Here is a 26,548-nt window from a genome sequence, read left to right on the forward strand (position 1 = left end):
TTCTTGCGTCTTCCAGAATATTGTCATGGATGAACCATAGGCCTGGCTCAATAAAAGACATTTCTTATTATATTGATGAATATACTGAAGAAAGGAACTACATCCTGGAAATAAAAAGCAATTCAAAAAGTGGAAAGGGAAGCATCTCTCCACAGGGCCCAGGGACATGACAGAAGGACCCAGGGTCAGGGGAGTGACTCAAAAAGGCTCTGAATATTGGTCCTTATTTAGTTATTCAAGCTAGAATCTTTAAAACTAATCCTGTTTTCCTTTCAGAGGAATGCTTACAAAGCATCCAACGCTTCTTTGTGGGTAAAACTTCAGCCCTTTGGGCTTATTTCAAATGGATGCTCCCATGACCTCTGTCCAGATCAAAAACAATAACAGAATAATCTTACCGACAATAAATAAAGTTTGGTACTGGGCTGAATTGGCTGAGGTCTTCTGGGATTAAATCTCGACTTATCTCTACATTATCTCCTGCCTGCATTCTTACAGAAGCTTTGTTCTCATCTTCAAACACTTGCCACTGCAGAGAGGTATACAGCAGGAGTAAAAAATCATCTGGGAGGAGACAAAGGAAAGAAACAGGCTATTTACAGAGTGCTGCTTTCCACCTGCTTTTAGGCAAACAGATGAAAAAGAAAGGTTAATGTTACTGAAATACTGTAAATTTCCATTCCATTCATTTTTCAAAATCTGTATATTTGAAGATATTACATTAATCTTTCTCTAGAAACCATTTTATCATTTTATTAAACTGAAAAATAAAAAGACACTTGCAACTTTCCAGGAATTGTAAAGGAAGCATTAGCAGATCAGCCACGAATCTCTATATCAAGGACATTTGGCTCTCTGCTCTGCATTTTAGAAATGGAGACTGCTTTGGATTTAAAACAAGATTTTAGATTTAATACCTCTGTTTTTCAGATTTGAGATACCTTTGAAGAACTGCAGAGATCACAAGAAGGAAAGGTTATCTATCAGCTGGCAAGGGCTCAGAGGGGAACAACTCCAATTCCTGAAATGCCTTTTCACCTTACCAGGATTTATTATGTGCCAAAAGACTTGAAATTCCAATTATTTTTAAAGGAGATGAGGGGAGCACTCAGGATGTTCATATACTTACAAATCAGAAGGTTGGCATCTGGTTTCTTGGCAAAATCTGGAAGATACAACCACTTAATAAGATTTGAATGTATTGCTGCACTTGAGGTTCTCCATGGGTAGTCTGTAAAACAAAAATTCATTTCATTTTTTTCATTTAAAACGAGGCTCAGTAGGTCTATAGTTTAGCAATAGTGTTTTCAATATTCAGTAGAATGGCTGAAATGTTGCATGAAATATATAACCTTTTAAAATAATGTGTCAAAACTTTATGATTGTATTTTATTACTTTGAGAAGCAATATGGTCTAGTGGAGGGAAGACAAGGCTGGGAGTCATGAGCCCTGGGTTCTTATCACAGCTCCACCACTGGACTGCTGGGTGACCTTGGCAAATCACTTAACCTCTCTGTACCTCACTTTCCTTATTTGTTAAATGGGAAATTAAATATCTGTTCTCCATCCTCCTAAGATTGTGAGTCCCAGTTGGGACAGGACACTTGTCTTATCCGATTAGATTACATCTACACCCGTACTAAACACAATGCATGGCAAATAGCAAGCATTGTGACCTATGGAAAGAACATGGGCCTGAGCGTCAGAGGACCTGGGTTCTAATCCTGGCTCTGACAAATTCTAGCTGTGTGACCTTGGGTAAGTCACTTAACTTTTATGGGCCTCAGTTTCTTCAACTGTGAAATGGGGATTCCGTGCCCATTCCCCCTCCTACTTAGGCTGTGAGCCCCATGTGGGACAGGGACTGTTTCCAACCTGATTAACTTGTATCTACCCCAGTGCTAAGAACTGTGCTTGACAAATAGTAAGCACTTAACAAATGCCATAATAATATAATAGTAATAATAATAGCAAGCATTTAACAAATGCTATTACTATAATCATTATAACATGACAGCATGTTCAATATCAGCCTTCTTCACTACATTTTGGAACAGTTCAAAGTTCTGGGGAGCAGTGAAAATGTATAGAGTAGAAAATCCATCTCTACAAAGTGAATTCATCTCCATCTCACATAACTTCTCGATAGGGCATAAAGCTTTAGAGAAAAAGTAAGGGAGACCAAAGTGTGGTACAGAAAAGGAAGGACAGAAGGAGAGATGAAAATGAAGCTTTAAAATGTAGGGACCAAGAACACAATGATAAAGCAAAGTTAAGTAAAGAGAGGGAAAGGACAGTAGATACCATAAATAGTGACTGTGAAGTTTTATTTAGGTACAGTCGTAGGTCTAAGCTAATTGGAACATGTTTGCATGAGTTGGATTGTGAACCTGTTCTTTATCCCCTCCCTTCTAGGGGAGTCCAAAGACGCTCACCTATGCAGAAAGCAGGGGGGATTCCAATGCACAATAAATACTGAAAGATCATAATACTGGAGAGGAAAGCACAGTATCTTGGCCAAGCCTCAGCTATTGCTTTCCTCCTTCGACGATTCAACAGGTAAATCAACCAGGCAACGTGGGCTAAAGAGTAAAAGTCCATTCTCTGTCCGATAACATTAAGTGCAATAACAAGGCACATCTGTAAAGCAGAATGAAATACACCAGGTTCACTACAGAAGAATGCCACTTAAAAAAAATGCTGGACCCTTAGCTGACAATAATAAGCTGAGCTCAATATAGCATAGCAACATTATTAATAACAACAGTAGTAATAATGGGATCTCAGTCAGGAAGTTGATGGATTTTATATTGCACACCAGCAACTCATTACATTTGCTTATTTTAATGTGATTAAAGGACACATAATAGATGAAATGTTCTTTTCAGTTATTAGTCATTGTCTACCTCTATGTAACACAAACTACAGTGAAAATTCAGCATGCATTTAAGTTGATCAACACTTATCAAAATCAAAAAAGTCAGGCCCCAAACTTACTTTAGCTTCTGAATGATCAATTAGTGTGTCAGCATCAATCAAGGTAACCAGATAATTGTCAAATAAAATCATGATGGGAAAGCCCAGCTTTAATTATTTGTTTAAAAGTAGTATGTTTTAATTATTACAGGACATGTTCCTTTAGCATCAGACTCTGGAAAAGATGCAAGACCCTACAAGCTACTGGTCCCCAGCTAACGGGGGAAAAAACAATTTGTGTGAGTCTCGGGATCAGGTTAGCCTTACCTCCAACCCAAACTTGTAAAAACTAAAATTGATGAAGTATTTGATAGTACTAAGCAGCCCCTCATCCAGTTGTTCTCGGGTGACACTATCAAAAATGCTTCCCATCTTGGGCTGCATTTGTTGATTCTGAATCCGGTAGTATGTCTGGTGACGATACACAGTCATTTCAATTGCCATTAGTGCCAAAATGACAATATGGTTCTGCAAGGTCACAGTAAATAGGATCACACGTTAGTGATGTCGATACACCTGAACTCATGCCAAACCTTCCCTCACCCACGTCCTTGATCCCATTCTCTCACTATTTTTGCTTTGACCTAACTATATAGCAGACAATGGAATAGAGAGTATGCACCAATGCTGGGAACCAGCATCAGATCCCCTCAGGCACATTCATTCCCATGGACCACACTAGCTCCCTTGCAAAAGCAAGGTTGGCAGTGCTAGGACTCTGCTCGCAGAAGGAAAACAGTAATACACCTCAGCACAGCTGTTTCAACACCAAAAGTTTGCCATCACTTAACCAGGGCTAGTTTAGGTGCACACTAATTCTGTGGAAGAAAGCATGAAACATTCTAATAGATGTTCACTCACTTTCCAAATCAGGCAGTTGCTCCTGTAAACAAAGTTTATAATAATAAATAACATTATTTGTTAAAGCACTTACTATGTGCTAAGCAGTCTTCTAAGCACTGCGATAGATACAAGGTAATTAGGTTGTCTCACGAGGGGCTCACAGTCTTAATCCCCATTTTACAGATGAGGTAATCTTGAGGCACAGAGAAGTTAAGTGGCTTGCCAAAGGTCATGCAGCAGACAAGTGGCAGAGCCGGGATTAGAACTCATATCCTCTGACTCCCAAGCCCGTGCTCTTTCCACTAAGCCATACTGCTTATCTGTTGCTCCTTTATATGGAAAGATCTAGGACCCTCCATTTTCAGTTTGGGTGTACTAAAATGCTTAGTACAGAGCTTTGCACACAATTCCACTGACTGATTAATTTTTGATGTCCACATAGCATTATAAGTTTTCCCTTATTACTATTTCAATGGTTCAAATTCTGAAACAGTTATTTGGTGTTCAGAATGTTAACTTGGAGAAACTAAGAGCTGGACACATATTCAGATATGCCTGCATGAGTTTCCAAGAATAAATCTTCAATCATCTTCTATCTAATCCCACACCTTCCAATCACAGGGAGTTTTACATATGTAAAATGTGTTCTTGACTCCACCCTCTCTTTCAACTTCAATATTCACTCTGTAACTAAATCCTGCTGGATTTTCCTCCATATTTCCAAGATCCATTACTTCCTCCTCATCTAAATGGCCATCCCACAGTCCAGGCATTAGTCACATTTGGGCTTGACTACTCCAACAGCCTTCTCACTGGCTTCCCTAGCTCCCATCTCTCCCCTCACTCTGCTGCCAGATCATAATTCTAAAATATTGTGCTGATCATGTCTCCCCACTCCTCAAAAACCTCCAATGGTTTCCTATTCCTCTCTGTATCAAACACCACCTAAGAATGTATTTTTGGTTATGCTCTGATCTCGTAACACCTATGCACATGGATAGCCCTTATGCAAAAGATAAACCAGTATATCATTTGAGAAGTTGATTTTACCAGTATCAACCTAACACTAAGTACAACAGGTGAAAGTCTAGATCTAACAGTAAGCATGAATATTCTGGGGAAATCCATATTCCAAAGGCCTATGGACCACTGAATGTATTAGGTGAGGCATCAAAACAGCATACTCACACCTACCTGCAGGCAGGGCAAAATTTTATCTCCACATTTCCTTAGCCCTCCAAACCAATCTGCTGGATCCACGGGAGCAACATACAATACTGATGTCTGCAGCAGCTCATCCAAGTTGTCATGTGGAAGGGTGCTATTCTGAAACAATTCCTGAAAAGAAAAAAAGCAAAAGCATCATATGCCTGTTTGTATTCCCTCAATCATCCTCGGACATTTGCCTATTGAAAAACAAACATTTATGTGTCCTCCATTATCCACCTTCATCTTAAATGGAATGTATATGATCAACACCGTCCCCCCCAAAAAAGCACTGGGGAGAATACCACAGAAGACTCAAAGCAATTCATTTTACTCTCAGACACAGACAATTTTCTAGCTCACTAGACTCACCTCTGTGCAATTGGAAGAGTAGTGAAGAGGTTTGACAAACTTCAACTGGTATATCATTTTGCATATCACCATCACACAGGACCAAACTGTGCAAATGTTGGATGCATATGGGCGCAGCTTAGGGTATGGTACAGCTAACACCCAGATGATATAGAAAAGGTAATTCATAAAGGAAACCTGAAATAACATTTTAAAGTTTAAAAGATTTGTGTTAATTTTACTTTCTTCCTATAGGTGCAAGAGCTTTAACATTGCTAATAAGATGAAGCAGAACCACATATAGAGCTAAATAAAAACCATGACTTTATCTAAAAAATAAACTAAACTAGGTTTAAGAGTAAAACACTGACTTTTAGTCAGAAGAACAGCTTTCCAAAAACTTGAATGCAAACGTCTGGAAGCTATATGAACCACAGAATAATTGTTTTCAATTTTTTCTCACCGGGGGTTGTTTGTGAACACTCACCTCTTGAAGTGTGATCCAGATGATGCCAGTGGAGACTATTTTAATGATGTGCAGCTCTAGGAGTCTCCATAGTAACACCTGAATCCTATTAACTAGTTCCAGAAACTTCAAAATCATAGCAGCCAGTTTGTCAATCACTGATACCCAGTAGCTTTCTTTAGCTGAAGAAAACAGAAATGTATTTGTAATTGGGATGAAAAAGCATCTAGTTTTAGCCAAAAATGAGAAGGGAAATTAAACAAGAAGTCCAACCCACTTCTTTGTATTTCAAAGCCCCTTTTCATATGAAAAGCGGGTATTAGATCTGTGGACCCGTGAGATCCTTCTTTAATTTCAGTCTTTTCCACTACCCTCACAACACATTTATAGGTACTGAAGTTATCCTTGAACAGAGGCAGCTAGCTACAAGGAGTTCTCCTATACCTCTGGGATTGGGTTTGGGGGGTGGGGTTGGGTGGGTGGGGGAAATCACAATACAGCAACCATTTATTCAATGGGATTTAATGGGTTAGGAGATAGGTGGTTCAAAGACACCACCACACCTGAAAATTTTCCATATAATAACTTATACTCTTGTTACATCCACTACTTTCAGAATGCTTTGCATCAGAGCAGCTCACAGTTGTACTGCACTGTACAGTGTCAAAACAAAGAAAACACAAATTCTGATTGGAACAGTACAGTAATGTTGAGGTAGAGGCAGGGAAGTGCAGCATTTTCACACACATTATATCCAAACTGTAATAATAATAATAATAATAATAATGATGTTGGTATTTGTTAAGCGCTTACTATGTGCAGAGCACTGTTCTAAGCGCTGGGGTAGACACAGGGGAATCAGGTTGTCCCACGTGGGGCTCACAGTCAATCCCCATTTTACAGATGAGGTAAATGAGGCACAGAGAAGTCAAGTGACTGGCCTACAGTCACACAGCTGACAAGTGGCAGAGCTGGGATTTGAACTCATGACCTCTGACTCCCAAGCCCAGGCTCTTTCCACTGAGCCACGCTGCTTCTCCTAACAAAACAAAAGCGTGGGCTCTAGCAGAATTAGATGTCATTCTTCATAAAGTCCTCCCAAAAGAAATCAACTCTCTGTAACTACTTGAACAGTGAACTAGTGAAAGCTTTGAATCATAGATAGCAGAGATCCACATCAAACGTTCAATAAGATAAATTCTCACCAGTAGATTCTTTCTGATCTTGTTGCTCACTTTTCCCCTCTTTGGGGTTTTCATCCATTACAGTATCACTTAGATTGTCTGGAGTGTTTTCAATCCTACTAGATATTAAACTATGGAAGACAAGCAAAATAGACTTAGAATATAGGAAAATGAAAAATTTTAGACCAAATTACTACTACTAATAATAATTCTGGTATTTGTTAAGTGCCAGGCATTGTACTAAGTGTTGGGGGTGGATACAGGCAAGTCAGGTTGGACACAGTCTCTGTCCCATCTGGGGCACACAGTTTCGATCCTCATTTTACAGATGGGGCACAGACAAGTAAAGTGACTTCCCCAAGGTCACACAACATACAAATGGCAGAGCTAGGATTAGAACCCATTGATTTTCTGACTCCCAGGCCTGTGCTCTATCCATTGCCTTGCTGCTTCGAACTAAACAAGTTATTCTTCACTGGTAGACTGATGATACTCTTACTGGAATTAAAGTCTGTGTGACATGTTCCCACTTACAATATTAAGCACCACACATATATATTTCTTACGCACCAGGCTAACTGCCTCCAAAAATAGGAAAGAGAAATGCACTCTCAGGTATTTTGATCTCACCTATCCTGAAGTTTCTGAATGGTTGCTTTAAACCTACAATAGAAAAAAATTAACCAGTAGTATTCATCAAACACTTACTATGCAAAAAAAAAGATGTACCAAAGTAAGTGTTGGGAGAGAACAGTAGAGTATGTAGACATGATCCATGTAATGGATTTATTAATTAGTTGGGGAGAAAAAGGTGGTAATAGACAATAAAATAAATTACAGGTAAGGGAGAGAGGACATATAAAGATATGTATATAACTGCTGTGGTGGTTGAGAGGGTGAGTAGCTAAGTGCTTAGAGGGTAAGGACTTAAATGCATAGGTGGTACAGTAAAAGGGTAATAGAATTGGGAGATGAGAGATAAGTCAGGGAAGGCTTCTAAAAGGGGATGCGAAGGGCTTTGAAGTGGGGAGAATAGTGATCTGCTGGATGTGAAGGGGGAGAGAATGCAAGGCAGGAGGGAGGGTGTGAACAAGTGGTCACAAGAGTGAACAAGAGGACAAGAGCAAGATATGGAGAGCAGGGAAAAAACAAATGAGGAAAAACAAAGAAACTCAAGAAGCTCTCAGATACGGATGGGAAGAGAAATGAATGAGATTATGTCCTCTACTCTGAAACCCTCTTTTGATTCCTCTCTTACATCCCCTTCAAGAAACTTTCCAGAAGCCTTGAGGAAAAACTTAAATTAAACCAGGGCCTGATAGAGCTGTCAAAAAAACTTTTGTAAAAGATAATTACTATTGAAATAATTAGAGAAAAAATAGTTTTACCTTTCTACCAGGAGATTCACATCACTTTCAGTCTTCTTGCTGAGGAAAAATAAAGGCATTATGAAGCATGCATCTGCCTTCAAAATTGCTCTATAAGGATGGAAATGATTTTAAACCTATATTATATATTTCAAAACTTCTTCACCCCTTAAATGACAAAATAGTAAGAAGAATTGTGGTATTTGTTAAGCACTTATGTGCCAAGCACTGTGCTAAGCACTGGGGTAGATACAAGCAAATGGGGTTGGACACAGACCTGTGCCATATGGGTCTCACAGTCCAATCCCCATTTTACAGATGAGGTAACCAAGGCCCAGGGAAGTGAAGTTACTTTCCCCAAGGTCACACTAATAATAATAATAATAACAATGATGGTATTTGTTGAGCGCTTACTATGTGCAAAGCACTGTTCTAAGCACTGGGGAGGATACAAGGTGATCAGGTTGTCCCACGTGGGGCTCACAGTCTTAATCCCCATTTTACAGATGGGGTAACTGAGGCACAGAGAAGTTAAGTGACTTGCCCAAAGTCACAGAGCTGACAAGTGGTTGAGCCGAGATTTGAACCCATGACCTCTGACTCCCAAGCCCATGCTCTTTCTACTGAGCAATGCTGCTTCTCTAAAAAGGTTCTGTTACCCATGTCCTCGTTCAGTGTTTTTCACGAGGCACTTGATATCACCCAGTGTGTAACTGTTTGAAATCTTAGGTGGTACCTGAGTTTACAATGCAGTGGAGAAAGCAAATTATGTATTATTTACTTTTAGATCAATGATAGTTCTTTACTATAACACAGTAATTACTCTCAAACTAAAAATGGTACAGAAATGTTCCCATTGTTCTCTTTATAAGTTAATCTTTATCTTGGATGGAAACAAGAAAAACATGACCATCTAAAATAGAAAGGAAACACTAAAAAACTTTTACAGCCTCAAAAAAAGAGCAAAATGGAATTGTCTTTGGGCACATCAATATGAAAGGTGTTGCTATAGCAAAGTAGTATAGTTGTATAGTAGCTTAACCAAACATTTCTTCAAGATAGAAAACTAAATTTCTCACACTCCATATTTTTGTCTTAAGAAATTTAATATGTTGATACGTAGCCTTTTTTTAAAAAACCCTCATGTAGATTAATGACTTGTTTGGAAACGAAAGGCTTTCGCATCAGTCTTCACAGCCGAAACCTCTTAATTTGGGTGAAGTAGGACAACTGAAATCCTTGAGAGCCTAGTTCCTCTAGTCCTGAATCTGCTAAGTGCTTATTCTGAAGCCAAAGACTAATTGTTGAAATAGAACAAGGGAAATACTAATTGGGGAAAGCAAGCTAGCAAGAAAGCAAGTACAGAAATGAATATCCTTCTAATAGAGGCACAAAAAAAAAAAAGGTTGTAGACCAAGTGTTCCATCAATTTGCTGCAATTTTTTCAACAGATTGCTTAACACAGACAAGCCCCAGACTTCAGCTACTTCAAGACAAAATGCAAAGACAATTCAGGAGTTTCTTTAGTATAGTGTTTGAAAAAGTAGAAGTGGAAAAAAGGAACACACACACACAAAAAAACCCAACAACCCTGAGCCTATTCCTGACTATCCCCCCAAATGTTTTTCTCATGGTGACTATACCTGATAGATAAGCCTTGCTGTTTCACTGGAACATTATTCAGGTCAGTGATTTTCAGAAAACCCTCATTAAAATAATGAAGTTGAAGGATGCACACCAGGAGAAAAGTTGAAGGAAGCAAAATCTTAGGAAATAATTCCACCGTTTCAAACTGCTCCAGTCCCACATCTCTTAATCTGCCAGGGAAAAGGGAACTGTTTAGGCCTGGGTTTATAGTCAGTACTCCTTACTATAGAATAAAATTAACAGCAGCCATTTTGAAGCCACTGCTGCCCATCTTCTTTGGTATGCTTAATTTCTCCATACTTTGAAGGTTTTAGTTCATTTCTTTGGATTTGTGTAGGATAAAGGAGTCAAACTAGAAGCCATCATGATTCACGTGTGCTTCAAACACCTATTCCTAAGGGTTGCTTTTTGCTTTCCCTCCCTTCAATATATGGGAATTTCAACTCACTTGTTTTACAGACACCTGCTGAAACACACACTGACTTGGTGTTCAGACACATTCTTATAGAGAGCTATACTGAGTTTAGGAAAGGGAAGTTTATATGTGAAGGCAGAGTGATTCACAACCAGGAAATCTTTGTGAGATAAGAGTTTACTACCCAAATGTCATCCAGGCACTAAGTAGCAGGAATCAGCAGCAGCAGGTTGACTTTGCAGGAGATGCATTATTAGTTTTCCTTGTGTGACCTTGGAACAATGTCATGCAAATAAATAAAACAGCAGGAAAGACAGCTGAGAAAGCCACTGGCTGCTGCGCTGTGTCAATCCCTAAGGAGGAAACTCAGAAACCTCTAAACTCAGGCTTCAATTGGAAAGTCATTTGCAACATGATGTAAAGTCATTTTGTTCTGTTGAGAGAAAGGCCTAGTAGTGCCAAGAAACAAAATATGACTGGTATGGGTATTTATTCTGAATTTATGCTGAATGGATCCCACCAAATAAGTCACTGTTTTGGTCTTCTATAAGATTAGCATCTTAAAGTGAATAGGGAAAAATCATGTTGAATTCTAATGCACACCCAAAAACCTCTTTTGCAATACATTAATACAAATATTCCCAGCATCTGTAAAACATATGATAAATGCAGCAGACTATCACAAACAAGCCACAGGACTCTTACTTCTCTCCTGGGAATCCCAGCGTATGAAGGAAAAACTCAGAAATGGTTTTAAACTGGTAGCCATAGACGGCAATAAGGACCACCATTGAATAGGAGACAACTGTAATCCAAAAATACTTCAGGATTCTTCTCCAGAAGTCATAATGGATCTGCAATCAAACACATTCCCTGATTAAGTGAACTTCAGTTTGTTAAATTGAAATCAACAAGTTACGGTATTTGCAAAATATGGTATTAGAACCATCGAAAGTTCTGCAAAGTTAAGAAATCTTAAGTTGATTTTTTCCTTTCTGTCTGTTGCTGGGGAAGGGTGCTGTGAAACTTATGCAAATTGTTTAAACACTGGGGACCAAAAAGACCCTCCATAATAATGATGCTGTTGGTGGAACCAAATCTAGAGGAGACTTTCTTAGGTAAAGATCTTGATCACTGGGAGGACAGAAGCATGACCTCAAGGAGAAAGCATTTTGATTCCCCCAAAAAACTGCCCCAGACTATATGACTGCATGGAATTTTGGTACAGTATCAGCCTACTCAGAATCACAGGCCCCAATAGGGCTAGGGAAACAAAGCAGAAAGGAGACCAGAAATCTTCTCCACCCTAGAAGGGAGCAGCTTCTGGAGGCAGGGCCAATGGGACAAGAATGGAGAATGGACTTAGGGAAGGAAGAAATAGTGAAAAAAGCAGTGACAGATCCAAAGAGAGAGATGGAAAAGAGAAAAGAAAGACTTTGAGAAAGAGAGAGATGGATGCAAATAGAAAGGCACAGGAAATGCAGTAAGACATACTGAGGTGGGGCGAGAAACACACACATACACACAAATTCACGTGTACACACATATCACCAGTTTGTCATTGGGAAGGGGCTCTGCATAGAGCCAAAGTATTTGTCATGCCAGCACCTGGATTCTGGACCAGGGTTTTAATCCCTGCTCTGCCTCTTGTCTGATGTGCAACCTTGGGCAAATCATTTCACTTCGCTGAGCCTGTTACGTCATCTGTAAAATGGGGATTAAAACTGATAACTCAGGTGGGACAGGGACTGTGTGCAGCCTAATTAGCTAGTATCTACTCCAGCACTTAGAAGAGCATCAGGCACACAGTAAATGCTTAACAAATACCATTAAAAAAAAAGCACATTAGGGACTTTTCAACCTCTGGTCTGCCTTTTCTCTTCACCCACCATCAAAAACAACCAATCCTAGGGTTGAAAGTGCTGGAAGTGCTCCAGGTAGGTTGAAAAATACCTTGCCTCATAACTGGAAGGAGTGCAGATAGCAACCTTCACTGCTGCTGCTAAGGGAATCCCAAATTACCCCTAAGGAGAGCCCAAAAGGGAACAGAGATAGAAAGGGGTGGAGCCAGAGGGGAAGAGATGAGATAAGATGAAGATAGAGAAAAGGTGGAAAGAAAGGGTAAGGCAGAACTTACCTGGTACAAGGCCACCCAACTGATAAAAAGCATGATGTAGAGAATCTTATAAACAACCACCTTTCCATTAAAGCTGACTATAAAAAACATGCCACAACATAAATAGATCCAATATTTAACTAACATTCCTTTAATGAAAGAACCAAGGATGTCAAACAAGGCATTGGTTTGCTTCTCCTGTCCTGTGAGAAGAAAAAAGGAAATTAATCAGATCTGACAAATGTAATCTCATGGGTCTTTGTGCTTTCCACATATACTTAAAAAATAAAAGTCTTTAGAGGTCATGTTTCTAACACACTGAATTTTAGCAGCCTTGGTCCTATTGTGTAACCTCTGGAATGATGACAGATTGTTCTCAGAACTAGAGTGATTCTAGTCAGGATTTAGTAGGAATTCTATCTTTGTCCAACAACTTTTCCCCTGTCTCCTTTTAGAGGCCTGGACAGGGAATGTATGAGAAAAGAGTTTAATGACTAGTGATAGGGCCATGCCTCAAGAGACTCATTCAGAAATTCATAAAGATAAAGACACCTTCATTTGGCCTAGTTTCTAACCTCTAGGCAGATGAATAACCATCCAGTTCAGACTTTAGTCTACCCTTTTTTAAAGTTGTAAAAAGATGACTCTACAACATCCCTCAGTGGCTTATTTCAGCCTTTTAATCACCCTAATTATTATATATTATACAAATTAGGTATTCTATATTATGGTATTTTTTAAAATATATACTTTGCACCAAGCACAGTGCTATGTGCTGGGACAGATGCAAGATGATCACATCGGACATAGTCCCTCGCCCATATGGGGCAGGCTTTCTGAATTCCTATTATATAAATGAGAAAACTGAGGTCAAGAGAGGTTAGGTGACTGGCCCCAGACATCAAGGCAGGTCAATGGCAGTGTTGGGATTCACTTTCAAGGCCATACTCTTTCCATTACGAAATTCTTCTTTATATCTAGTTACATTCTCTAGTGTTGCCATTTAAACCAGTTTCCTGCATGTTTGGTCTGCTGTGACCCCTTCTAAAAAGCTCTTTATATTCTTGAATTCCAATTTGCCCCTTAACCTTTAATGTTCTGCTCTGCCCACCCTTTTATTGCACAGAAGAGAATTTGCTACTTCCTTAATCTAGGTAACCTCAGTCCTGAAGCAAAGGCTCTATTATGTTTCTCACCAGATTCAACCACAGTAACTTCTTTCAGAACTTCCTCCTTCTGTGACTGCCTCTCTGTCACATACTCTCTCAGAAGGAGCCAAAATGAGAATGCATAAAATATCTGAAATGAAAATAAATGAAAGCTTAAGTTAAGGTCTCATAACCAGCGTGGCTCAGTGGAAAGAGCCTGGGCTTTGGAGTCAGAGGTCATGAGTTCGAATCCCAGCTCTGCCACTTGTCTGCTGTGTGACCTTGGGCAAGTCACTTCACTTCTCTGGGCCTCAGTTATCTCATCTGTAAAATGGGGATTAAGACTGTGAGCCCCACGTGGGACAACCTGATTCCCCTGTGTCTACCCCAGCGCTTAGAACAGTGCTCTGCACATAGTAAGCGCTTAACAAATACCAACATTATAACCGCCATGGAATATAATTCCATTGCTTGCTCATTTCATTCATTCCGAGAAATATAGATGTCTTTCTCTATATTGGTTATATATTCATATTTGCAGTCATAGAACAATGAAAATCATTTTTATGGTATTTATCAAGTTCTTACTAAATGCCAGGCACTGTACTAAGCACTGGGGTGGATACTAGCCAATCAGATTGGACATAGTTCCTATCCCACATGGGGCACTCAGTCTTAATCCTCATTTTACAGATAAGGTAATTGAGGCACACAGAAGTTAAGTGACTTGCCCAAGGTCACAACAGCTGATGAATGGCGGAGCCAGAATTAGAACCTAGGTCCTCTGACTCCCAGGCCCGTGCTCCTCTATTCAGTTATAATAGATACCAAATGCCTATATCTTTTTGGTGTGACAAACTCTCCATTAACTATTGCTAGGTTGATGACTCTTTTTTCCCTCTTTCTAGCTCACCCTGACCAGTGAGTGGTGTTCTTTACCTCACCTTTCTCCCTCACTCCACCTAACCACACATTCCATAATCTGTACTTTGAAAATGAAGGAAAAATACCTGGGGTGTCCTTACCTTAACGATGATATGGATGCATGGCGACAGGTAGGGCTTTAAGTCAAAATCGGTAAGGACAGAGGTGGAAACCCCTGGAAATAGTTCTTCCTGGGAAACATTCAGACCCACAAAGAAATTGAGAATGACAAGTACATTTGCATAGACAGCAAGGAAAGGAGAGCTGAGTAGAGCATAGTGGCGTCGGTCCCTCATCATCCAGATAATGCATGACCATATCAAAAGTATGAATGTCAGCCAGCTAATGTAGGTGATGCTCCATACCTATGAGCAATATCAAAAGAGTACACAAGAAAAGAAAATGGGCATTTTCATAGTTGGCCTAAATTAAAGTACTACTAGATTGCTCTACCTTGCCTATCTTGCAGCCATTCTTCCTTCCTTCAAAGCCTTATTAAAATCATACCTCCTCCAAAATGCCTTCCCCGATTAAGCCCTAAAGTATGCTGTTTGCCCCTCATATAAACACCATGTTAAATGTAATACCCATCAGCTTATAGATTCCTGAGATCGCAGGTGAGCCAGACCTATTGGCTCTGAGCGAAGACTTAAATGTTGACACACCTGCAGGGCTCCGGGCTAGATGTCCTCTAAGAGCAGAAGACAACGGGACTATAATTGGTAGATTAGGGCCATTTACGCAGAAGAAGCTCGATGTAACGGTAAACAAGTATAGTATAAGGGCTGGAGGGAAATGCTTGTCACTGCTGCTCACTTTTATCCAAAAGGACAACTGAGACAGACTGGCGAAGAGAAGACCATCCTCCAGGAATGTGCATGCTGGTCTCAGCCCACACTTGACTGCTCACTGTCCTCCGAAGGGAAGGCAGGGATATCCCAGGTTCGAGGGACCTCTTGGCCGGGGAATGCCCGTGTCAGTCCAGTCTATTAAGGACCTGAACACTGAACGGGACTGATTATCCAATGGTAAAAAAATTCTCAATGCCCCTGGGTTGAGGGGTTAAATAGTGTCATAGATCTCATTGCACCTGGGTTGAGGGCTTAACAGAAGCAGGATCCACTGTACTTGATGTTTTTCTGTATGTTCATAAATGTTTTCTTACTGTGATACTGAATAATGTGATTTATTCCATCTGTAAAGCTGAATCAGGTACCCTCTTGTCCTTAATTGACTCTACTGGGATGTAACAAACGCTCTTTTCCCCATTCACTCTTCTTTCTGCATCACCGATGCAATCAATCACATTTATTGAGTGCTTATTGTGCGAAGGGCACTGTACTAAGCACTTGGCACAGGACAACAACAACAACATCGCAGACATATTCCCTGCCGACAGTGAGTCTAGGGGGGAAGACAGACATTAATATAAATGAATGAACTTAGACCTGTACCCTTTATGCACTTGATATTCATCCCACCCTCAGCTCCACAGCATTTCTGTACATACCTATAATTTATTTATTTATTTTGATGTTTACCCTTCTGGACTGTAAAAATCCTTGTAGGTAGGGGTCATTGTTGTAATGTATTCTCCAAAGTGCTTAGCACAATGCTCTGCACACAATAAATGCCCCACCAAAATAAGAGTAACAACCACTGATTGAGTGACTGAAAATATTGGAAGGAAAAGAGTGTTTTGTTGTGAAAGGTGGTGCCTTCTGCTGTCTCTAGCCTCTTTTAGGCCTTGTAATGATCTCACCAAACATGATCAAATTTCTGAAAAATAACCCCACCCCTGAACCACCACCCCCGACACACACACACAACCTCTGTTACCGTAAATGGAATCTTGACAAATGCAATGACCGCAGAATACGCACTCAATCAGCTCTCTCCCTCCTATCTAACCTTGCAAATCTTCTACTACAACTCAATCCACCTCCTTTAATGCCAACCTATTCACTGTACTTCCATCTCATCTATCCTGCTTCCAACCTCTTGTCAACATCCTCCTTCAGGCCTGTAACTCCCTTCCACTTCCTATCTGACAGTCCACCTCTCTTCCCATCACCAAAACCATCCTACAAATCACATCTCCAGGGGGTCTTCTCAGATTGAGCCCTCATTTCCCCACCGCACCCCATGTTGACTATGCACTTGGCTGTGTACCCCTTAAGCATTTTGCTACTCACCCCAGTTCCACACATTATATATATACCCTTATATGATACTCTTTTCCACTGCTGTAATTTCATTTCTGTTTCTCATTTTAGACTGTAAGCTTCTTGAGGGCGGGGATCATGCATATCAACTCCACTGTACTGTACTTTCCCAAGCACTTAGTACAGTGTCCTGCACAGAGTGAGCACTCACTAGATACTACTGATTAAGCTGTTAAGAAAACAGCAGAAGCCTTATTTACTGCCTAATAATAATAATGTTGGTATTTGTTAAGCGCTTACTATGTGCTGGGGAAGATACAGGGTAATCAGGTTGTCCCACGTGAGGCTCACAGTTAATCCCCATTTTACAGATGAGGTAACTGAGGCACAGAGAAGTTAAGTGACTTGCCCACAGTCACACAGCTGACAAGTGGCAGAGTTGGGCTTCGAACCCATGACCTCTGATTCCCAAGCCCAGGCTCTTTCCACTGAGCCACGCTAGGATGGGCCCTATCCTCCCATTGATGAATAAACCTTATGGACAGCGAACTTCCAGTGATATTATGGAAAGAAATTCCCCAGTGGATGGAAATAGAGAAAGAAAGACAAGAACAAGTAACTTCCCAAAGCATGGCTCTTACCATCATGATGATCAGCACAATGGCATAATTCTGCCCTAAAATGAGCTTTGTCAGGACCACAACAATGCTCAGCTCACTCCCATCAGCCTCTGTGGTGTCAGGAACGATGTCATCTCCTACAAGTAATGTTATTTCAGCAATTCATGGATATTAGAGAAAGATATTGAAAATTATTAGAAATTGTGGAGGTTGGAAATTACTATTAGATTTCCTTTTCCTTCGTGGATTTGCTGTTGCATTGCTCTTGATCCCAAATTTTTTTTGGAATACATATTTGATGCTTCAGTAGGTTTTTTTTTAAATTTACGCTTTGGACATCTTCAGGCAATAAGCTACTGAGAGGCTTACCTGATAAAGTTGGACTGTCATTTGCAGGAATAAAGATAGAAGAATCAAAGCCACAGCTTGGAAGCTTGTAGCTGTCACCCTGCAGAAGAGGCACTTCCTGCCAGCTTCCATCTGAAAAACAAGTCAACTGAAAAAAGGAAGGAGATTTAGTTGAGTTTTTTGGATGGGCGGAATAGACTCCCAGAGATGGAAAAGAGAAACAATGCCTAAAACCTAGCTATTATTTTATGTCCTATCATTTCCCTTCATAAGTAATTTGGTGTATGGCTCTTGGAACCTCCTCAAGGTTAGTAAAATGTCTGAAAGTTAATTTTCAGAGATGCCCATTTCCAGGGCCTCTAAAGGCAAGAAAGATTTTTAAACTGCTTCTCTCAATGTACAGGTATACACCTGGTTCTGATGGACCACAGTACATAAAATCTGGAGATACACCTTGCTCTAATTAGTGACATAGCCCAGGATCAGTAATCCCCACCTAACATATAGAAGACAGTTCCATCATTACCTCTTCTTGCCCTAATTCTCCCTCCGCAGGGCCATTTTCAAATCAGAGACTTGCAGGCCGGGTTCGCTGCTTGGGGGGAAGGAGGAACCGATTGGGTGGGAATGGAGGGAAGATTTCTTTTATCCTGACCCAATTCTGTGCTGCCTTCAGCCAAAACAAAAGAAACCCATATAACTGCTCCCCCATTTCTGGATTTCCCATTCATTCAATTGCACACACACTTGACTTGGTGGAGAATTGCTATTTCTTAATACAGCTGAAATGCTCCTGGGCTGCAGTGATGCCTTGTTTCTATGGCAACAAAGTCTCACAGGCAATTAACAGAAGATATGGATGCTTGTGTGATACAACACAGAGGCTAATGGCCAGAGAGAATGTAGCCCAGTCAAACTGAACCAGCTCATCTTCATTTAGGGAAAGGATCCCATGATACCCCCTATCGCTCTTCTTTCCCTAATGGGCTGGAAGTGGTAGTGATGGCTCTGTCATCCTTTGCCACCTGTGCTGAGGTGACACATGGGAGGAGCTCTCTTCATGCTCTGGTCACAGCCAAGACCTACAGGGCAAGGATCCTCACCTTTGGACAAGAAGAAAGCTCCTAACCCTACTCCCTCTGACATTAACTTTCCGGAATTTCTGCCATTCATCCGTTTTGGCCCAGCACTTTGTCCTGGATTTGTTTTTAAACAGGAGCCATTGAGGCCCACTTTTAAACATATCTTACTACCTCCCTTTACTTACTAAAGAGAGACAGTGGCATATGCAGTGGTTCTCACCCTATCCTTCTCACTGTTCCCTGACCACAGCCTGCAATCCAGCTCCATTTCATTGGGTCCAGTTGGTGTCTCCGGAGTAACCTCTTCCATCAAATCCTATTATAGGAGAAAAAATGTTTAAAAAAACCAAACACTCCAAGCACTACAGTGCTTAGACTGTATTCTCACTATGGGTAGGGAATGTCTCTACCATCTCTATTACATTGTATTCTCCCACAAGCTTAGTACAGTGCTCTGCATGCTTTCATTCATTGAGTGTTTACTGCGTGCAAAGCATGGTACTAAGTGCTTGGGAGAGTACAATACAACAACAAGCAGACACATTCCCTGCCCACAACGAGTTCATGGTCTAGAGGGGGAGCTCATGGTCTACTAATATACATAAGTAAATAAGTTATTTATATACATGTGCTGTAGGGAAAGGAGGGAGGATGAGAGAAAGGAGCAAGTCAGGGCAATGCAGAAAGGAGTGGGAGGAGAGGAGAGCTTAATCATGGAAGGCTTCTTGGATGATATGTGTAAGCAGCTAATAAATATGATTGATTAGGCCTGCCAATAACTTATTGAGTTATCTTGCAAAAGTGCCTTAACCTCTGATCCTAGGTCTTCTAGCTTGCAAAGTAAAAGAATATGCTACTTAACACCAAATCACATTTACAAAACTCTTTACAGATTCTAAGATAAATTGCTTATGGCAAACACAACATAGTTTTCCATTTTGTAAATTTCAGAGAGAGGAAGTGGGCCTATCCTGAACAGAAGGATTTGTTTGGGTATTGGAATGGGTTTCCAAAGAGGGCTTTTGAATATTCTTTGATGGGGATTTTTTAAAGTAGGATTTAAAAAAATCAATAGGTCTGGACAAGTCTGGCTAGAGTCAGAAAGATTAAATGTCTTGGTGAAACCCACTCCTGAATTATGGTTTTATAATCTATCTGCAAATTACCTTAGGACTCCTGGCCCACTGGTGTAGTAGCGTGACTATGGTGTAGTAGGAAAAAAGCAGAATGAAAGGATTTACAAACACTGGCCATTTTAATCCAGAATGGAATTTGAGTTTCCAGGACTCGGTCATGTTGGTCTTAATCAATGCAGTCATACCCAGAAGCCTGAAGGAAATAGAGACAGTGCATGTGAAACATTGCATCATTGCCACTAACATTGCAGATTAATCTTCTTTGACCCACACAATAACTGTGATTGCTTATAACCGTTGCATAGGAGAAACACTGAGAGTTGTTTCCTAACATTTGATTTCTAACTCTCACTTGGGTCTATTGGGTGATAGCCAACGGAATTTTTGGAAAAGGTACAGGGATGCAAAGTAAGTTCTGGGCCTTTTTCAGATCAGGTGTAATGATGTCAGATCATAAGAGCAAGATCTTTCTAAATAAATCTGTGGCATCACTCATCTGCAATTTCACATTTCGGCCTTCATAATGTTGACCTGAACTGAAACTGGCAAGGATCTATTTATTTTTGCTGATTCTCTGTCATCCTGTGAAATGCTTCTTGATCTCTGGACATGCTTACATTTTGATAGCAGTTCTACCCTTCTCCTTTAACCACTTTGCATTTACCTGGCATAAATATCATCCGGAGGGACCAGGACCTGAAAGTAAGGCAGCTGATACATATAGAGGATACCAAAGTGGCCTGCTGTGAAAATGGCCATCATGACACACAGGCTGCTGAAGGCATTGATACTAAGAGCTCGTCGACAGGACCACCAGGAGCACAATCCGAGGAAGGCGAAAAAATACACAGCTGATGTCACAGAAGGGGAGACAATGCCTGAGGGGGAAAGACACACAGGTAATAGCTTTTGAGAGTGCAAATTAAAGCCCAGACCATGATGCAGGCTGGACGAAACTACAGAGAACAGAGTAATATCATAATGCCTCTTTTCCCTTAGGAAATTCAGGACTTGAAGAGACACTTCTACCGTCAGTTGGTTTAAGGAGTTTGATTTATGAATCTGATCCTGCGATATCTACACAAGGTGGCAGCAATAGTAAGGTAGTAGGCAAAATATTTATTAAGTGCTTAAAGGGTGCAGGATACTATGTATTAAGATTCTTTAGAATTAGTTAATGGTATTTTTTTAGTCTCAGTGCAAAACACTATTTTGTTCTTGGGAAAGTACAACAAAAATAAAGCACTTGTCCCATAAAGGAGTTTACAATCTAACAGAAGACAGATTTTTATTTTTTTTTTTTACTAAAAGTGGGAACAGAAGTGAGGACAAGTTGATAGCAGGTAATAGTATTAATACATCACAGTGAAATAGCTGAATTACATATAAAACCAGGAATGGGAATAAAATATATAAAAGGCTATTGGGTTGATAACTTGAGGTGTAATGAATTAATCAGGGAAGGATTTCAGGGAGAGCTTTGAAGATAGGGAGAGCTGTGAGCCAGATCACAGGGGAGGAGTTCCAGGTTGAGGAACAGTATGCAAAAGAAAAAACAGACTTTGGAAAACTTGTAAACTATAATCCATCATCTCTAGGCCTTCCTTTTCTTACTCTGGCTTCAGCAATAACATTTGCCAGAAATACAACTTCCTCTTGAGTTTAAGCTTGAAGATATGGTTTAAGTCAGGCAGGAACTGCATTCACTTCCAGTTCTTTAACCACTGAGAAGGATAGGCCTGTTGGACTACTGGTGTTAAGGTTCCTTTAACTGTATTGCAGCTTTTAAAGTTATTACAGTTGGCTATGTTACTTTATTGTTTTTGAAACACTCATTATGTTATTTCTTTTCCTGTTTCCATAGCTGGGCTCCCCTCTCTTCCACTTCTTTTTTAGACTGAAATACCCCTTTGAGTCAGGTACTCTAACTGAATTATCTTTATACTTTTCCCCAGTGCTTATTACAGTGCTTTGCACACAATTGTTCAACAAATGTTATATTAACAATAACATTAATTGCATCTTTGTGGCTTATTATCTCTCATGGATGTAGGAAAATTCCTATTCTTATTATTCCTGGGAGTTTCAGCTCTACTATTTGGCTAACTCTCCATTCCCAGAAATATGTGAGTAGAAGAAAATTTTTGGAATTACTGCCTTTATATATGTGTCCTCTATTCTTGACTTGTACCATAAATGCAACAATTTCTTGCTTTATTTGTTCAGGTTGTAGGCTATTTGACAATCAACCTATTCTCACTACTCCATCTTCCATGTCTGCTTCATTTTTTTTTTTTACCTGAGAAACCCAAGAGAAGTGTAACCATAATCTTTCCAGCAGTAGTCATGAGCTTATCTAACACAGCTTTCAATCTTCCAATGAGGTTAACAATTGTGTAAAGAAATTGTATCATCTTGCCATCTTCTTCAGAAATGCTTTCCTCAGATGATGAACTGATATCATCATCTTCCAAACCATCCTGTTGAAACAGGCATGAATGAAAGGCTGTAAATTTTTAAAAGCCACAAAAGGTCCCCTTTCCACTTTGGGAGTTATGCAGTAAACGTGTCATTTAAGTAAAATGTAGGTTTTAGACACAGTGGCCTATTGGCAATAAATATTCCTCACTTCACTAATATTAACCAATTGTTCTTCCCAAACTCCCATTTCCCTCCTCCCAAACCCATCATCAGCATTAGTCTTTTCATTTCTCAGTGGAAGACCCGAAGAGAAACTAAGAAAATCAGGCTCTTTAGAACTCATTATGTGAGTCATGCTTAACTACTAAAGAAGCCGAGATCTGTTTCCTTGTACAGAGCCCGACTGCCGCTGCAGCTGTCTCCAATGCCTTTTGCCAAGTTTCCACGTCCACCCTCCACCACCATGCTTCCTAGTTTTTTTAACTTTACTTTTGGAACGACTTCATTTGATACAATATCCCAGTGTTGCGCTATGAGGAAAGAGAGCAAAAGGCTGTCCCCACCTCCTCTTCCATTGCAGTTTCTTCCTCATCCTGCACTTGGATGTTGGATGGTAACTTGTTATCGGGGGACGTGGCCTGATTTGAGCTCAGATGAGTAATGAGGAGACTCAAAATAAACATCCCTAAGTCAGGAAGCAACAAACGGGCTATATTTCCAGCATCCACTTGACTGAATCTGCAAAATGGTAAACAGGCTTTGAGGATCTTAGCCTTATTTAAAGGGTGGCTTCCTCTGAAGAAACCCACTTCCTAGCACATTAAATTGAATATATCTAACTCCCAATAATACAGTGGCTTTTCTAGGCGATCTAGGCCTTTTTCATCTATCCTTCTCCCTTGGTTCCCTGACTTTTAGCCAATCCACTGCTCATTCTCACCTACACCATCACAGACATGAGAGGGAAAATAAGAGCAGAAACTCAAATCAGTCCATTTGGTTAGTTCCAAGTAGGGTTGGAGAGAGGTTGAAGCTAAAATGAGGTTTTGGATATCCTGAGGATTATAATTATCCTTGGATAACAGAGCATATGATCTGCCCATGTCATTAACTTGGATTATTGAGAACTCTCCCTCCAGAGAGAACTCTCCTCTCACATTTCATACACTGAAAATCTGATTTGTCTATCAATTGTGGATATATTGTGGCATCAGAAGGGTGAAATTAATACCAAGTTGCATTCCCACCAGCAAAATGCTCAGCACTGTGCTCTCACCATTCTGACTATGGGAAGCAGCGTGGCTCAGTGGAAAAGAGCCTGGGCTTCGAAGTCAGAGGTCATGAGTTCGACTCCCGGCTCTGCCACTTGTCAGCTGTGTGACTGTGGGCGAGTCACTTCACTTCTCTGGGCCTCAGTTACCTCATCTGTAAAATGGGGATTAACTGTGAGCCTCACGTGGGGCAACCTGATTACCCTGTATCTCTCCCAGCGCTTAGAACAGTGCTTGTCACATAGTAAGCGCTTAAATACCAACATCATCATCATCAATGAGTTTTCTTAGTTTTCCCCAGAAAAACTATATTTCCCTGTTGAAGCTTACAATCTAGCAAGGGAGACATACATTAAAATTACAGGTAGGAGAAGCTACAGAATATAAGGGTATGTAAATGTGCTGTGGGGGTAGGAGGAATACCTAAGTGATTAGATGATACAGACTCAAGGGCATAGGAAAAAAAGCAATTCATCTTTTTCCTTGTCACACACTTGGGGGTTATATTATTTAGCTTCTTCTTCTCAAACCCACTCAAAAAGAATCTAAATATTTAAAAAGGTTATTTAAAAGACTCAGGAAAACCCTCTTAAGAATCAAATTCTAAAGATTTGTCTTTATCTTAACGCATTTCTTTAGGCTTGCAATGATCAGTATCAGTCAGTCAATCTTATTTGAGTGCTTATTGTGTTCAGATCACTGTATTAAGCACTTGAGAGAGTACAGTATAACAATAAACAGACATCCTAACCCACCTGTAAATTCAGGAGATGGTCCTGGTGTTTGGAGTAGCTTGTAAAGAGCTCTGGCAGGGATTGGTGCCCGAATGGTAGCAAAGTCTTCTCCTCCCTCCCTGCCCTTTTTGTGGCTATGGGCAGCCCAGTGGCAGCAGAAATCCCACCCACCAACCTACCCTGTCACTCCTTAGGTGCTGTTACAGATGTTTCTAGTTAGTATGTTTATTCTGTGTGTGTGTGTGTGTGTGTGTGTGTGTGCGTGCATTCACAGCATATGGCTGAATTTATCTGTTTTGGGATGTTTGCAGGTATGCCAGATGAATGACAATGGGTCTGTGGCAAAGTGATGGAGTGAGAATAGGTGCTGATGAATATGTCCTTCTCTGCAGGTGTGGTTGAGTACTTAGTACTTCTTCATGTTGTCTCTAATGGCTGAGAGTATCCATCTGTCTGGATGGCACTTTCCCCCCACCCCGGATATACAGCTAAGCCATTTGGCCAGGAACATAAGCAGTGTGGCTTAGTGGAAAGAGCACAGGCTTGGGAGTTAGAGATCATGGGTTTTAATCCCAGCTCTGCCAATTAACAGCTGTGTGACCTTGGGCAAGTTACTTAACTTCTCTGTGCCTCAGTTACCTCATCTGTATAATGGGGATTAAGTCTGTGAGCCCCACGCTCTGGGCATGTCACTCCCCTCCTTAAAAACCTCCGCATGAAACAAAAACTTCTCACTCTGGGCTTCAAGGCTCTCCATCACCTTGCCCCCTCCTAACTCTCCTCCCTTCTCTCTTTCTACTGCCCACCCTGCACGCTCCGCTCCTCTGCCGCTCACCTCCTCACTGTCCCCTGTTCATGTCTATCCCACCGTCGACCCCTGGCCCACGTCCTCCTGCTGTCCTGGAATGCCCTCCCTCCTCACTTCCACCAAACTAACTCTCTTCCCCTCTTCAAAGCCCCACTGAGAGCTCACCTCCTCCACGAGGGCTTCCCAGACTGAGCTTCCCCTTTTCCCTCTGCTGCCTCTCTACCCTCCCCTTCACCTCCTCTCAGCTAAGCCCCCTTTCCCTCTGCTCCTCTCCGTCTCCCTTCCCCTCCCCTCAGCACTGGCTCATTTGTATATATTTTTATTACCCTATTTATTTTGTTAATGAGGTGTACATCCCCTTGATTCTACGTATTGTGATTAAGTTGTCTTGTTTTTGTCCATCAAAACTGGATGTGATGTCATTATTGCATGGCTCTTATTCTTCCCGTCTCCCCTTCCACAGTACCCTATCCAATGGTCATTCCTGGCATCAAAGGATACTGTGCGATGGTTGCCTTCCCGGATACCTGCACTACGGTTAGAGGGGTACCTTCTAGCATCCCCAAATTTACTAATAACCCATTATAGACCTCTGAATTTATCCAAACCCTTCTTGAACATACTGATACTTTCTGCCTGCACTACTTTAGATGATAAAATTCACTATGCTCACTCTATGGGGAAAAAAGTCAGTTATTGAGTAACAAACCAAAGGATTCATAAAATATTGCTGAAGCTAATACTCCTTCACAGACAGAGCCAGCCAATGAGCTCATATCTTACCTTACAATCCCAAAGTGATGGAGTACATCCTCCCAAATACTGTCTAAAAGAGAAGAGTTAAGATATCATGGCTTTGGTATCCAAGAAACTACTGTGTCAGAGTGAAACAATACATCTTAGTAGACTTCTGGTGTCTCTTCCTGTTTATATTGGTCACATGTCCTTGGGGATATACCAGGTAGAAAGTGGACCCCAACAACGATCAAAGCAAAGATTGAGGGGTAAAGGGGATCCTAACCGAAAATGAGGGGATTCCAGCAAAGCTAAGGATTACCTCTTCAGAGAACATCTCCTTTCCACCCCGACCCCATTACACATTTCTCCTTTCTGTGGGGCTATTGAGTCAGTTGGCAAAGATGCCCATTTCCTTCCTAACCACAAGGGATTCTGTCTCATTACAAAGGTGCTGGGAGGGGTGGAGAAATCACTGCTACCTCCCTGGAGACAGTGCTCCCCAGAAGTCTGTATTCTCTTACTCCCTTCCAACTTCTACCCACTTCCCAATCTCCCTCCTTTGCTCTTACATTCCTGGTACT

At 40.8% G+C, this 26,548-nt stretch overlaps 1 protein-coding gene across 1 annotated transcript in view; it reads right to left on the reverse strand.

Annotated features, from left to right (window-relative positions):
* The window catches only part of LOC100080288 (piezo-type mechanosensitive ion channel component 2-like), a 79,960-nt gene that overhangs the window by 42,827 nt on the left and 10,585 nt on the right, over positions 1 to 26,548 (reverse strand). The window contains exons 4-26 of the mRNA XM_029070344.2: positions 26,013 to 26,055; positions 22,980 to 23,154; positions 22,295 to 22,475; positions 20,660 to 20,873; positions 20,026 to 20,188; positions 19,080 to 19,175; positions 17,799 to 17,925; positions 17,451 to 17,566; positions 14,746 to 15,009; positions 13,769 to 13,871; positions 12,594 to 12,775; positions 11,162 to 11,310; positions 10,038 to 10,211; positions 8,416 to 8,454; positions 7,658 to 7,690; positions 7,049 to 7,158; positions 5,865 to 6,025; positions 5,399 to 5,575; positions 5,015 to 5,158; positions 3,245 to 3,445; positions 2,437 to 2,641; positions 1,130 to 1,231; positions 399 to 564 (exon numbers count right to left, since the gene is read on the reverse strand). Of these exons, the coding sequence (XP_028926177.1) occupies positions 399 to 564; positions 1,130 to 1,231; positions 2,437 to 2,641; positions 3,245 to 3,445; positions 5,015 to 5,158; positions 5,399 to 5,575; positions 5,865 to 6,025; positions 7,049 to 7,158; positions 7,658 to 7,690; positions 8,416 to 8,454; positions 10,038 to 10,211; positions 11,162 to 11,310; positions 12,594 to 12,775; positions 13,769 to 13,871; positions 14,746 to 15,009; positions 17,451 to 17,566; positions 17,799 to 17,925; positions 19,080 to 19,175; positions 20,026 to 20,188; positions 20,660 to 20,873; positions 22,295 to 22,475; positions 22,980 to 23,154; positions 26,013 to 26,055 (3,325 nt within the window). The remainder of the gene's footprint in view (positions 1 to 398; positions 565 to 1,129; positions 1,232 to 2,436; positions 2,642 to 3,244; positions 3,446 to 5,014; positions 5,159 to 5,398; positions 5,576 to 5,864; positions 6,026 to 7,048; positions 7,159 to 7,657; positions 7,691 to 8,415; positions 8,455 to 10,037; positions 10,212 to 11,161; positions 11,311 to 12,593; positions 12,776 to 13,768; positions 13,872 to 14,745; positions 15,010 to 17,450; positions 17,567 to 17,798; positions 17,926 to 19,079; positions 19,176 to 20,025; positions 20,189 to 20,659; positions 20,874 to 22,294; positions 22,476 to 22,979; positions 23,155 to 26,012; positions 26,056 to 26,548) is intronic.

This window comes from Ornithorhynchus anatinus, chromosome 8, assembly GCF_004115215.2.
Source record: "Ornithorhynchus anatinus isolate Pmale09 chromosome 8, mOrnAna1.pri.v4, whole genome shotgun sequence".
NCBI lineage: Eukaryota > Metazoa > Chordata > Mammalia > Monotremata > Ornithorhynchidae > Ornithorhynchus > Ornithorhynchus anatinus.